General features: G+C 44.2%; 1 protein-coding gene and 1 pseudogene across 1 annotated transcript in view; both read left to right on the top strand.

The window, feature by feature from the left end:
• Positions 1-13,368, top strand: part of SPPL3 (signal peptide peptidase like 3) — a 124,020-nt gene that overhangs the window by 96,070 nt on the left and 14,582 nt on the right. The window contains exons 5-6 of the mRNA XM_090063679.1: positions 7,376-7,454; positions 8,093-8,205. Coding sequence (XP_089919805.1) covers positions 7,376-7,454; positions 8,093-8,205 — 192 coding nt within the window. The remainder of the gene's footprint in view (positions 1-7,375; positions 7,455-8,092; positions 8,206-13,368) is intronic.
• Positions 9,916-10,181, top strand: LOC149857621 (U2 spliceosomal RNA; annotated as a pseudogene).

Here is a 13,368-nt window from a genome sequence, read left to right as displayed (position 1 = left end):
AGGCTGGACATAAGGAAGAATTTCTTCACTGTCTGAGCCCCCAAGGTCTGGAATAGCCTGCCACCGGAGGTGGTTCAAGCACCTGCATTGAATGCCTTCAGGAGAAATTTGGATGCTTATCTTGCTGGGATCCTATGACCCCAGCTGACTTCTTGCCCCTCGAGCAGGGGGCTGGACTGATGATCTTCTGAGGTCCCTTCCAGTCCTAATGTCTATGAAATCTACAGCTCCGGCATCAGCTCCATGTTGGCGATGACTTCACGGGTACCTTCAAGTGGGTTGCACTGCCCTGCTATTTGCCCTGAGGTGCACACACAGTCGCCACCAGCATGGAGCTGATGCTGGAGCTTTGGAGCCCAGCACAGCTGTTTGCAGCCTGTCCGCTGCTTGCTGCAGCTGCCCAGAGCCCAGGCTGGCTCCAAACAGCTGCGCCGGGCTCCAGAGCCCTGCCAACACCTCTATGTCAAGAGCAAGACAGAGACGGGTTGCGGTGCCTCAGGCCCCTCCCCCACCACCCGCTCTGACACGTGGGTGCACGCACCAGTGTGGAGCTGATGCTGGGGCTCTGGAGCCTGATGGAGCTCTTTGGAGCCAGCTGGCTGCGGCTCTGGGTAGCTGCTGCCAGCCACAGAACCAAGGCTGCTCAGCAGGCAGCTAGGATGCTGCAAGCCCTGCTGGGAGCAGCCTGGGCTTCAGCAGCTACCTAGAGCCATGGTTGGCCATGGCATACTGAGCAAAATGGCCTTGTGTGCTATGCTTGGCTTGCGTGCCAGGGGTTGCCAACCCCTGCCCAATCAAGTGAGCTTATTTGGTATAAAATAGGCTAACTTTACATGTGGCTTAGGTCATATCCCTTTTCCTGAAGTTCTTGTTGCTTTATAGTATCCATATTTTTGGAGTACTCTACAGGTAAGTGAAATTTTGCCACTTTCCCCTTCTTCCCTGAAGTTGTTTTATTATGTCTTAGTCTGTCCATCTTCAGAGTGTTTCTGACATTTGCAGAGTTTACTGTCATCTCTTGAAGTGTATAAAGATAGGTTTTTGTGAGACTGTGTGGTGTGTGTTGGATGATGTCTGAGGTTTGTCCTCCTCCCCTGGCACTTGGACAAGACAGGAATGCAATTTGGCAGCTGTAACTGTGACTGAGCAGCCCTCTTCTCCAGATCTGCTTTGCTTCCATATGGGGAGAGGTCTGGAAAAGGTTCCCTAAACATAGCCTGTCTAGTACAGTATTGTGTATTTGTTTCTGACTGGATAACTGCATCCAGTGGGAATCACTTTTACTGTAGTTGAAAATACCAGTGAAGATGCACTATCCTTTTTTGGGACCTGGAACATCAAGACTTTCATGGACAATCCTAGCAGTGAATGCCCACAGTATCACACTGCAATCATGGCCTGAGAACTCTGGTGACACAACATTGATGTAGGTGCACTGAGCGAGACCCAGCGAGCAGGAGATGGGCAGCTCAAAGAACATGGAGGTGGCTATACCTTCTTGTGGAAGGGTAAACAAGAAGGAGAAAGCTGACTTTGTGATGTTGGTTCTGCCAGTTAAGAATGAACTCGTAAACCAACTCATTGAGTTTCCCATCAGAATTAATGAGCAACTCTCTGTCTTAAACTGGCAGAGCCAATATGTATATGTCCCAACTCTTGTTGCCACCAGTGAAACCAAGAAGGAATTTTACGCCAACTTTGACCATATCCTTTTTGACATTCTAGAAGGAGAAAGACTTATTCTTCTTGGTGATTTCAGTGCCAGAGTTGGAAGGGACTCTAACCTCTGGATTAGAACCAGCAGCAAGGAAGGAGCAGGAGAGGTCAATTCCAGTGGCAATCTCCTCTTGAACAAATGTGTGGAACATGGACTCGCTATCATCAGCACCCTGTTTCACCAGAAAAACAGGCACAAGACATCTTGGCAACACCCATGGCACTTGATTGACTATGTCATTGTCTATGCCCGGGATTGCATAGATGTCCGCAGCATCCCAGCTATACTAGGAACTTACTGCTGGACTGATAACTGAGTCATCCACTCAGTTATCTCACTCAAACTGTCTCCCAAATGATAGCTGCAGCAGAAGCAATGCCAACAGAAGATCAGTGTTGAAAAACTCAAGGACCCAATCAAGTGAGACTTCTTCCACCAGTGCATCAACGAAAAACTGGTGAATTCCAATTGACAACAATAGGAGGATGTCAGCAGCACAGGGGGTGCCCTCAAGGCCACTGTCATCAGTGCCTGTGAAGAGATGCTTGGGTTCTCCACCAGGAAACATCAAGACCTGGTTTGATGAGAATTATCAGAAGATCCAAGAGTTGATTGATTACAAGCTCAAGACCTTTTGCACTTGGCAAAATGACGCCAACTCCAAGAAAAAGAAATTGAATCTGACAAGCCAGGGCAGAGGTCTGGAGGAGGACCCACAATAAGAAGACAAGGCTAAAGAGATTCAACGTCTTTCTGACATCCATGACATGTATGGTTTTTTCAATGTCACCAAAGACATCTATGGTCCCACCACTCAGGGACCAACCCCCTTGAGACCTAAGGATGGGGGAGACCTGATCATGGAAAGGGGAGCCATCAATGCCCATTGGAAGGAGCATTTTGAAGACCTTCTCAATCAAGGCTGTGCTGTTAACAAGAACGTTCTCAACTCCATCTTACAACACCCAGTCAGATATATCATCTTGGGAATCCCCCCAAATCTTGACAAGGTGAGGAAAACCATCAAGCAGATGAAGAACAACAAGGCATCAGGAGCAGATAGAATCCTTGCTTAAACCTTCAAACAGGGAGGAGAGGAGTTCACAGCTTAATGCCCTCACCTTAAGGATCTGGAATGATGAGGAAATCCCAGACCACCTCATGGACACTGTGATTGTGTTAATCTTCAAGAAAGGAGAGAAGTTCAGCTGTGGATACTGCAAAGGGATCACCTTGCTGTCTACAACAGGAAAGATCATTGTGAGAACCCCCCTGAACTGTCTCTTTTCACTTACTGAAGAGCTCCTAGAATCTCAGTGTGGGTTTAGGTCACCAAGAGGCACACCTGACATCATCTTTACAGCTTGCCAGCTGCAGGAACACTATCGGGAGCAATATAAGCCTCTCTACATGGCCTTCTTTGACCTCATAAAAGCTTTAGACTCTCTTAGCTGAGAAGTCTTCACAGACAAGATCAGCTCCCAAACTACTGAACCAGACAGCACAGTTTGGGGAGAAGGAAAGCAGCTGTCGGTGGTGAAATAACAGGTTAGGGGCTATTTAGAAAAGCTAGATGTTTATATGTCCATGGAGCCAGATGCAGTGCATCTGAGGGTGCTGAGGGATTTGGTGGAAGTGATTGCAGAGCCACTGGCCATTATCTTTGAGAACCTGTGGTGATTGGGGGTGGTCCCAGATGATTGGAAAGGGGCAAATATAGTAGGGGTGCACTGATAAAGGGTTGTTTTTTTTTTTTGTCTGATATTGATGCTTGATTGGCCAATACCAATCTGATTGCTGATGTACAGCCTGGGAGCCTAGAGAGCAGTGTCTGGCCGGTATGTCTGTGGGAGGAAGGGAAAGGGCATGGAGGGAGGCCTCCCATGGTGAGGGAGGGAGTGAGGCTGGGGCAGGGGCTGCCCAGTCAGGGCGGGATGGAGCACAGGATGGAGATGCAAGCAGTTTGTCTGGAGGGCATGGGGAGGGGGAAGGGCAGATAATGGCGGTTGTGTGTACCTCCATGAGAGGCGTGAGGGGCATGTGCCTCCGCAGATCTGTGTGCAGGGTAAAGGCATGCTTCCAACAGTGGGCTTGGGGCCAGGAGCTACCCAGGCCTCTTTCCAGTACGGGGGGCTGGGATGTGGTTGTGCTTGGGGCGGGTGACAGCGGTGCTGGGACAGAGGTGCTACAGGGTGGGCTACAGCCACCCCAAAATTTGCCATAACCACCCCATAACCCCTTTCCCAGCACTGCCACCATCCACCCCACACCTGCCTACCCTGAGTGCAGTCCCAGCCCAGTGCCCACAGCAGACACCCCATCCTTGCTCTGCGAATATATCCAGGGGATACATGCCCCTTATGCCTCCCCTGGGGGTGAGTGCAGTGGCAGGAGCTGCCACTCCCCCTTTTTGCCCCCCTGTGAATGAGCCACCCACAACTTCATCCTGCACCCTGGCTGGGCAGCCCCTGCCCCAGCTCCACTCCCTCCCTCACCATGGGGGCCTTGATCTTCCCTCCCCCATGCCCTTCTCCCCACATACTTACCAGCTGGACACTGCTTTCCAAGGTGCCTGGCTGCATTCCTGGCCATGTGCATGCTGCGGCTGCACACAGCATTTATTGGTGACCTTATTGGCCACATTGGCCAAAAAAAGCTGTTTGCCGATCATGTCAATTTTCCTTTTATCAGTACTGATAATGATATGGACTGATATATCGGTGCTTCTCTAAAATATAGTTCCCATCTTTAAAAAAGGGAAGAAGGAAGATTCAGGAAACTACAAACCAATCAGCCTCACCTGAGTCCGCAGAAAAATCATGAGTCCTCAAGGCAGAATTGTCCCTAGGGGTGTGCAGGTCCTGGGGCATATCAGCCCATGTGGGACAGTGTGGGGGGCAGGCAGCTGGAGTGTGCAGTTGACAGCATACCGCAGCAGGTCCTTATGACACTGTCTGCAGGGCCTGAGAGGATTGCAGGTGACAGGTGATTTGATAACAGCCTTTTACTATCTGAAAGTGGTTCCAAGGAGGATGGAGTTGGACTGTTCTCAGTGTTGGCATATGATAGAACAAGGAGCAATGGTCTCAAGTTGCAGCAAGGGAAGTTTAGGTTGGATATTAGGAAAAACTTTCTTACTAGGAGGGTGGTGAAGCACTGGAACAGGTTATGTAGAGAGGTGATGGAATCTCCATCCTTGCAGATTTTTAAGGCCTGGCTCAACAAAGCCCTGGCTGGAATGATGTAGTTGGGGATGGTCCTGCTTTGAGCAGGGGGTTGGACTAGATGACCTCTTGAGGTCCATTCCAGCCCTAGTTTTCTATGATTCTGAGTGTTGTGGAGAATCCTTCTGAAGTACAAATGCCCACTGGAATTTGTCACCATTCTCTGCCTGCTCCATGATGGAATGTGTACAGTGGTTCTCAATAATGGATCTAGCACAGATTTTTTTTAGGCTGACATGGGAGTTAAGCAAGGTTGCATCCTTGCTTCAACACTCTTCTCAATAGTCCTTGCCATGATGCTACACCTGACCAGCAACAAGCTTCCAGCTGCAGTGAAGCTCAACTGCCAAATGGATGGTAAGCTGTTTAACCTTAACTGACTCAGTCAAAATCAAGACCACCCTGACCTCAATTATTGCGTTCCAGTATGCTGATGATGCTGTAGTATGTGCTCACTCGGAAGCAGGCCTTCAGGCAATCGTTGATGTCTTTACTGAGGCTTACAAGAAAATGGGACTGATACTTCACATTCAGAAGACTAAGGTCCTCCACCAGCAAGCTCTTAATGAACAGTCCCTAGCTCCAGTAATCCAGATCCACGGTGAGACTTTGGAGAACGTTGAGTATATCCTGTACCTCGGAAGCCATCACTCACAGAAGGCTGATGTATCCAACATGACCTCAGATGTGCAGGTGGAGCCTTTGGACTGTTGAAGAAACAGGTATTTGAAGATCATGACATCAGATCCAAAACCAGGCTCATAGCTTATCAAGCAGTCGTGATTCCCACCTTGCTGTATGGAGCTGAGACATGACTGATATACAGGAGACACCTAAAATTGTTGGAGAAGTGTTATCAATGCTGCTGGCGGAAGATCTTCCAAATCCAGTGGTAAGAGAGACAGGCCATCATTAGCATCCTCCTGCAAGCAAACACCACAGGTAGTGAGGCGGTGGCCATCTAGCATCAACTTCATTGGACTGGCCACATTATCTGGATGTCTCCAGACTCCCAAAGCAAGTTTTATTCTCCCAGCTCAGCTTAAGCATACACTCAAGAGAGAGCATTTTAGGGACATCCTCAAGGCCAACTTAAAATAAATGCAACATTGATGTCAACTCGTGGGAGACTGTTGCCCAGGACCATCCCAAATGGAGGAAGTCTGCTGCAGGGATTTCAGTTCTTTGAAGCTGCAGCAACAACAGAAGATGGAAAAGTGGGAGCAGCTGAAACAGCATGTCATGGATCAAATCAAGAATCCAGCACAACCCTACGTGAAAACACACATCTGAGCTGCAGTAAAATCTGTCAATCGGGTAGGCCTTATCAGCCATCTGTGGTCACGCAGATAAGACAGTCATGGAAGGCAGTCATCCTCGGCTGTGAGGAATTGCTGAAGAAGAATTTATCTGAGTTGGGCATTCATAGGCTTTTATAATCCATTTCCTTTCTTGTTGAAAACCTAAGGAAAATATTTGAATCATCTGTATGGGTTGCTAAAATATTTGACCTGTTTTAAATTCCCAATTTCTCCTAATTCATTTAAGCTGTACTTCAAAGGTTTCTTTCGTTTTTATAATGGGTAAAGATTACAAGTGATGTGGAAAAGAAGAAAAAAAAAGTAACTTCATCTATGTTCAGAAACGCACACCCAGATTGTCCTAAATGTTGCTAGAATAACTAAGACTTGCAGGAAGATGCTGATACTAAAATTAGAATGTACCTCTTGTGTAGTTGATTTGGTAGCTTTTACTGCAAAATACTGACTCATAGGAGATGGGAAGATTTTGCTGATAATATAAAATCTCCTCTTAAAGTATGTTTTGAGGACAAGGTTGAGTGAAGCAGTGTAGCTGAAAATAGTTTGCTGGCAAATCTAGGTCTGATTTAGAACAGTTTTTGTACACACTTATATCTGAGCTGCTTTACCTGTGTGAATAGTGTTATTGAACTTAAAGCAACTATTTCTGTGTTCCAATAATTCATGTCTTAATGTGGTCTGTGATGATAATGCTGTGGTTTTCTATGAGGATTTCTTAACTGAATTGTGTTGTATACGGTATTTCCTTTTGATAGACTGCTGGAATACTTGGACACAGCATTTTGTCTTTTTTAAATGTGGTCTCAAGTGACCCGAGAACAATTAAGAAAGATTGCAGTCTGTATTGTTTTGCTTTATGAGGTTCTCTTTAAAAGTATAATTGTAGCTTATAACTTATTGAAGCATGGAATTTCTATACATTTTATTTTAAAAAAGGTTTTACAAAGGAAATCTTACAGTTAATAGGTCTTAATCTGATTTTCTTTTTTCAGTATATGATATTGCATTTATTAAAAAGATATTGACACAGCTTTCTCAGATTGGAAGGTTTGTTCACATACAGTAGAAAATGGATCTGAATGCACTAATATTACTTCTCTTTTTTTCTGTAGTCCTTGCAACAATAGCCTTTGCTTTCCTTCTACTCCCAATGTGCCAGTATTTAACACGACCTTGTTCGCCTCAAAACAAGTAAGGACTTGAAGTCTTGGGGGTTTTTTGCATGCCACACTTTGCTTTAATGGAAATTATTTTAACAGAGCTTTCTGTTACTAGTACTAGCCTTAAGGTCTTTAGTGCTGGCGTTTGTATAGCACAGGTTCTCTGTGCCAAAATCATGTTCCCACTTTGAAGCTAGGAATTAGAGTGTCTGCCAATCACACCTTTGCCAGCTTAGGAAATGTGATACTATTGCTGGGTATTTTCACCCCATTTGCTTTTTAGAAGTTTGCCTTGTTTTGGGTGAAATTTCACTGTTTGGTAATTGGAATTGGACTTTCATGTTTGGTTATTGGGGTTGTATTATGGTTAATAACTGGTATTTTCATAGATTAGCTACCATGAAATAACCACCATTGTATAAATGACAGTTAATGTTTAATGAATTATTTTAAAATGAGTTAGTTCTTGGCCTCATGAACAGGAGTCCCCATTATAAAACTGTTGTCTAATTTAGAACCCATTAATAGTGTCCTTGGTAACAGCCTCAAGAGAGAAGGGCAGAAGTTTACAAGAATATAGACATTCTGTTTTTTGTTTTTAGATTTCGTTTCTTTTGTTTGGATAGGAACTACTAAAACGTCTAGTTTAATATTGTATGTTGTTTCCAGGATTTCCTTTGGCTGCTGTGGACGTTTCACTGCTGCTGAGCTGCTCTCATTCTCACTATCTGTCATGCTTGTCCTTATATGGGTCCTAACTGGCCATTGGCTCCTCATGGATGGTAAGTATATAATGTGGACCACTCCTAATTTGTGTGGTTGCTGACCAAGACAAACACCTTGTAAAACTGGCTAGCATTGATGCCTTGCAAAGTTAAAGGAATGAAGTGGTAGACTCCACTTAATAAATTTATTTAAAATACTGTATTTTCTTGAATATGTGATGACACTGAATATAAGACTCTCCAATAATTAAATATGGAAAAGTTATACATTTGGTATAATTTTCCAGGTATAAAATCTTGACTATTGGAGTTTTGTCTTGAATTTGTCCCTTCCCACTGCTACAGGAGGGGAAATAAATCTTGTGGGGGGTCAGGGCTGGCTCTGGCCTTCCCTTTGCCTTCTACCTCCCTCCCCACCCTCCCACAACTTTTGCTGTGCAGCCCCTTCCCCCTTTCTTACTGTCAGACTCTAGTCTCCCTGAGCATGTGGAAGTGAGGAACAAATTTAAAACCCCTGACCTTGAAGTAAACGTAGCTGTAGCAATTTGCATATAGCACCTATAGACTTGGGTCACCCAGAATTGATGCGTTTTACCTTTTTTGAAACTGCTGCAAGTTTTAACACAGTTATTCCTTATGGCACAGTAAACTCACTTTTAAGCAGTGCATTTATGCCTACTCAGAGTACAAACTGATATTAATCCAAATCAAAAGGCTCATGATTTACTATATAGTTCGTTGGGTTCATTGAGTTAGGCCCCAGCATTTCAAACCGTGGTGACCCCACAGCTCAGCACTGGTGTGCGTGTGTGTGCGTGCGTGCATGCTACAGATGACCTCCCCCACCGCCCTGCCAAGGATTTGTATGTTAATGAGCCTTCCTGATGATAGCTGGCTTCTCATGAGTCCTAGGATCTTCCAGAAACTTGTATGCAGATAAGACATAGGGCAACCTGATCCAGCTTCACCTCATGGAGGGCAGAGCCACACTGATCATATGCAACAGGCTGAGAGAGGGGCCCACAGATGGATTCTGGGTAAACTGTTTGGCACCCCATTTGGTGATGCTTGCCAGACATTTAAGGCTGGTGAAGAAACAGAAATCATTGGAAATGGGAAAGAAAGGTACAGCTCAGCTGTGGAAGTGAAGAAGTTGCATTGTATGCTGTGTAATGGCTCATCATGACTTGAAAAAAAGTCAGTGGTGAGGGAGAGTGCCCTAAGTGGGCACTACCACAGGTCCTATTCAGATGGATTCTACTAACCTACTTACCTGGCAAGGGACATACCATGAGGTGGCTTTTGTCCCAGATGGTTTTACTTACCTGGCAAGGGTAATGCCCTTCTTCTTGGCCTTGAATATCTTGGTGTAATTAGAGGATAAATGCCTGTGCCTTGCATTATAGGCAGGCTGACCCCTGCAAGAGTCTCCAAATGTCTACAAATGTGAGGATCTCAGCTATACAATTTATGGTGATGGGGGATTGCTCTGGGGCTTTCCCCTTGGCTTGCTCCTTCAGCCTTTTGGCTAGGGTCAGGTGAGACTAGGGAGCGTCTGAACTTCAAGGCACCTAGGGTTGGGGCTTGCATGTAGGATGCTTGCCTGGATTTGGGGAGTATCTGAAGCCCCAGGCTGAAGTCTGGGAGGTAGGATAATTGCCCGTGGTAGCGCCACACAGGTATGAACAATTAAGCTGTTTAAGTTGATATAATTCAGAATTGAATTGGTCTGAGACAACATTTTAAAAAAATAGTGTTAGGTTCCCATCAGCATCTCAGCCTTTTGGCAAAGATCAAGCGGTTTTGGCACCAAGGAGAAGGTTTCAGGGCTGGCTCTGGCCTTCCTGGTGCTGACCTGATATTATTGCAGTACCTCCAGGCCTGGTGCTAGTTCCCTATGGAAGGAGGTGGGGGAAGAGGGGGGAAAGGTTCCCATCAGCATTTTTGGCATCAGCAGAGGGTGTTGGAGCTTGCTCCAACTTCTCCAAGTGCTGGCCTGGTACTGGAGTACCTCTAGGCCTGGTGCTTGTTCCCTTCTGGGGAAGCAACTGTCTGCCTTTTTTTAAGGGGCACGCAAAAAAGAAAAAAAAAGTTTACATCAGCATGTTGACCAATACGGTCTATGCATTTTAGTTATGCTCACTGTTGGCTATATTTAATCAACTTTATAGTTGGTTTCCATTATTGAGCACATGCTAGGCAATGTATTTAATGTATGCCAGTGTAAGACAAGGGGCTTCCCCCCCATACTGATTTGGGTAGGAGGGACCTAATCTTGTATTTCATTTGAGTAAATATGGTATGTGGTAAGGTAGTGCATATAATCTGTACTGCAATTGCAGTTGTTCCACCAACTTGCTTAGTGGTGTGCTCTTCTGCTTCAAAACAGGGCTCTTGTAAGTAACCCCTCTAACCAAGAATTCCTTTGTACGGTACTTGGATTAGAGCAAGAAATATCTTTGTGGGAAGCAAAACAAGCAGCTTTACATGGTAGCAAGCTAGTTCTAGCTGTAATGGAAGTATTCTGTTGTGTGTGAGGAAAAATAGATTTCACTGTGCCTGTCCTGTGCCAGCAGGTGGTTTTTGTGTTGTGCTGGCTTAGAGTATTAAAAATCTAGTGCCAGTGGTAATGGTTATGAAGGAATTCTGCTCAGATATGTAATTGAGAACTCCACACAGAATTCTTTCCTCCTTCCTTCTCTTTATTGGGTATATTGCATTTTCAGTGGCTCTGATTTGGAGAAAAGTATACAGATTAAGTGATGATCCCAAATGATTTTGTGTGATAGTCATTTAACTGGTTACTATGTGAACATTTCCTGTTATTGAAGAAACCTAGGGTATGTGTATGTATGTAAATATATATTCATTAATGATTTGTTGGATGGGATTGAGTGCAGATGGTACCAAGTTGAGTGGAGCTGCAGACACACTGGAGGGTAGGATTAGGATCCAGAATGACCTTGTAAACTGGAGAAATATTCCAGAACAAAAAGTCAAATTAATTAAGCACAGGTGCAAAGTCCTTCATTTGGAACAGAACAATCACATGCGCAAATACAGACTTGGGAATAACTGGCTAGGCCACAGGACTGAAGAAAAAGATTTGGGGGTTCTAGTGCACTGTAAACTGAATACAAATCAACAGTGAGCTCTTGTTGACACCCCCCCTTCCCCCCCCCCGCAATAGTTTCCTGGGTTCTATTAACAGGAGCATCACCTCCAAGTCAAGGGAAGTGGTTCTGCTCAGCTCTGCTCTGCTCAACACTGGAAAGGCCTCATCTAAACTAGTATGTCCAAGTGTGATGCCTCCAAACTGAAGAAAGACATGGACAAATTTGAGTCTAGCAGAGAGCAATGAAAATTGGTAGAGGCATGGAAACATGATGTATGAAGAAAGACTGTTTATTTAGTCTAAAGAAGAGAAGGGACATTTGATAATAGTCTTCTGACTCTTGAAAGGTGGAGGGTGGTAACATCTTGTTCTCTGTGACCACAGGGGATGGGGCAAGGAGCAGTGGTTTAAAATTGCAGCAAGGAAAATTGAGGTTAGATATTAGGAGGAACTTTCTTGCTATGTGATTGGTTTATGCACTGGAAAAGGCTACCCGGGTTGTGAAATCTCCATCCTTGGAAGTTTATTAAGAGCAGGTTAGACCAACATTTGTTTAGGATAGTTGAGCAGGGGTGGGGATTGGACTGATGAGCTCCTGAGGTCCCTTCTAGCCCAATGTTTCTGTGACTGTGGTTTATGCAAACAGGTTACCACAGGGTAAGATGTGTGTACTGACAGCTTGCCTGCTGCTCTTCAGTAATTGTTCATGTGCAATTTTTTTACTCCATAATAAATACCAGGTAGCTTGTCACATACTTATATTAGATGACATGCTCTAAATTCAGACCAAAGCTGGTATCACAGTAATTTTAATCTTTAGCCATACCCATAGACTCTGTTTGAGCCTTTACTTGATAATATTTTCTAAAGCCAGTAGACCTGACTTAGTATTTTATGTAGGTTTAGAAAGATATTCTCAAACTTCTGGAACATGGATCACATCTTAATAGATACATTGCTCCCTTGTATATAATTTAATGGAATGCTACTGTATGCATTTGTCATAGAATAACATCCTTGTGGCAACTGCAGCTGTGGGAGAGTAATGCTAGAAAAGTTATTTAATGTGTCTATAGTTATCTTTCAATGCAGCTTAGCATCTGGAAACAAGGATGAAAGTTAACACCATGCAAACAGGTAGCTTTTGTGGGCTACAGAATCTTTCCTGTAGTCTACAACACAGTTTAAGAAAACCTTTCTCAAAAGGAAGATTTAATCTCTGTAAGTGTACATTGTGAAATGGCGTGGAGATTGGCTGTAACAAGTGTTTATCAGAAAGAGAGATATTTAATACCTCCTCAGACAAAAGATTAAAATCTCATTGCTGCTACCATGATTACATTGCCTAAATCTCATCTAGTGGAGTGCTTTCTTGATCAGGAAGCCGTGGAATTGAGCTTGGCCTTATAACATCTTTCAAAGGCAGCTTTGTTTTGTAGCTGGTTTTTGCACTTCTGTTTGATTGCTTTTGAATTGATGTATGTAGAATATGGCACTACAGGTTAGGCTGCTTAATGAAACTGTCCTTCTTTAAGTGCAAAATTAGTTTTTTAAGATATGTAACTTTTATCCTACAGCTGACAAGCATCCCGCCTCTTTGGTAAATTGAAATCCACCTAAACAAATACTTAAGAGGCAAGATGTTTGAAATAATTGTGTGTTCAGTGAGATCTTTTTATATGATTGTGTATTTTATAATATGAGACCAAAGTTGAAGTTCTCTACAGTCATCAAGAAAGTACCCTCAAGAATAGTGCAAGTGGACTAGTGGCAGATGATCTTAAGAAAAGGAAGTGGACAGATATATAAGAACCTATTATTTTTGTGCTGTAAGCTCGAAACTCTTGCTGTTTTGATGATCCAGTTCTCATTGTGTTGATTCCTTCTGCAGAAGACAGGCTAATGCAGGAGCAACTAGCTTTAGTTTGTCTGAAACTAGCTTTAATTTTTATGTGCAAGATGATGGAATCAGTAAACTGCTTTAGTGAAGTAGACTAGTAGCTGTCTTAGGTATTCAGTAGAACAAGGTGCTAGATTTGGGAAGGTAGTTGTCCCTGAGGCCCCATGCTGTGAGTGTTAATTCACTGAGGACAGCTATCTTAATG

The sequence above is a fragment of the Crocodylus siamensis genome, chromosome 9, assembly GCF_052110815.1.
Source record: "Crocodylus siamensis isolate JL-2025a chromosome 9, ASM5211081v1, whole genome shotgun sequence".
Lineage (NCBI taxonomy): Eukaryota > Metazoa > Chordata > Crocodylia > Crocodylidae > Crocodylus > Crocodylus siamensis.
The sequence above is the reverse complement of the archived record's forward strand: the minus strand, read 5'-3'. Positions and strand labels throughout refer to the sequence as shown.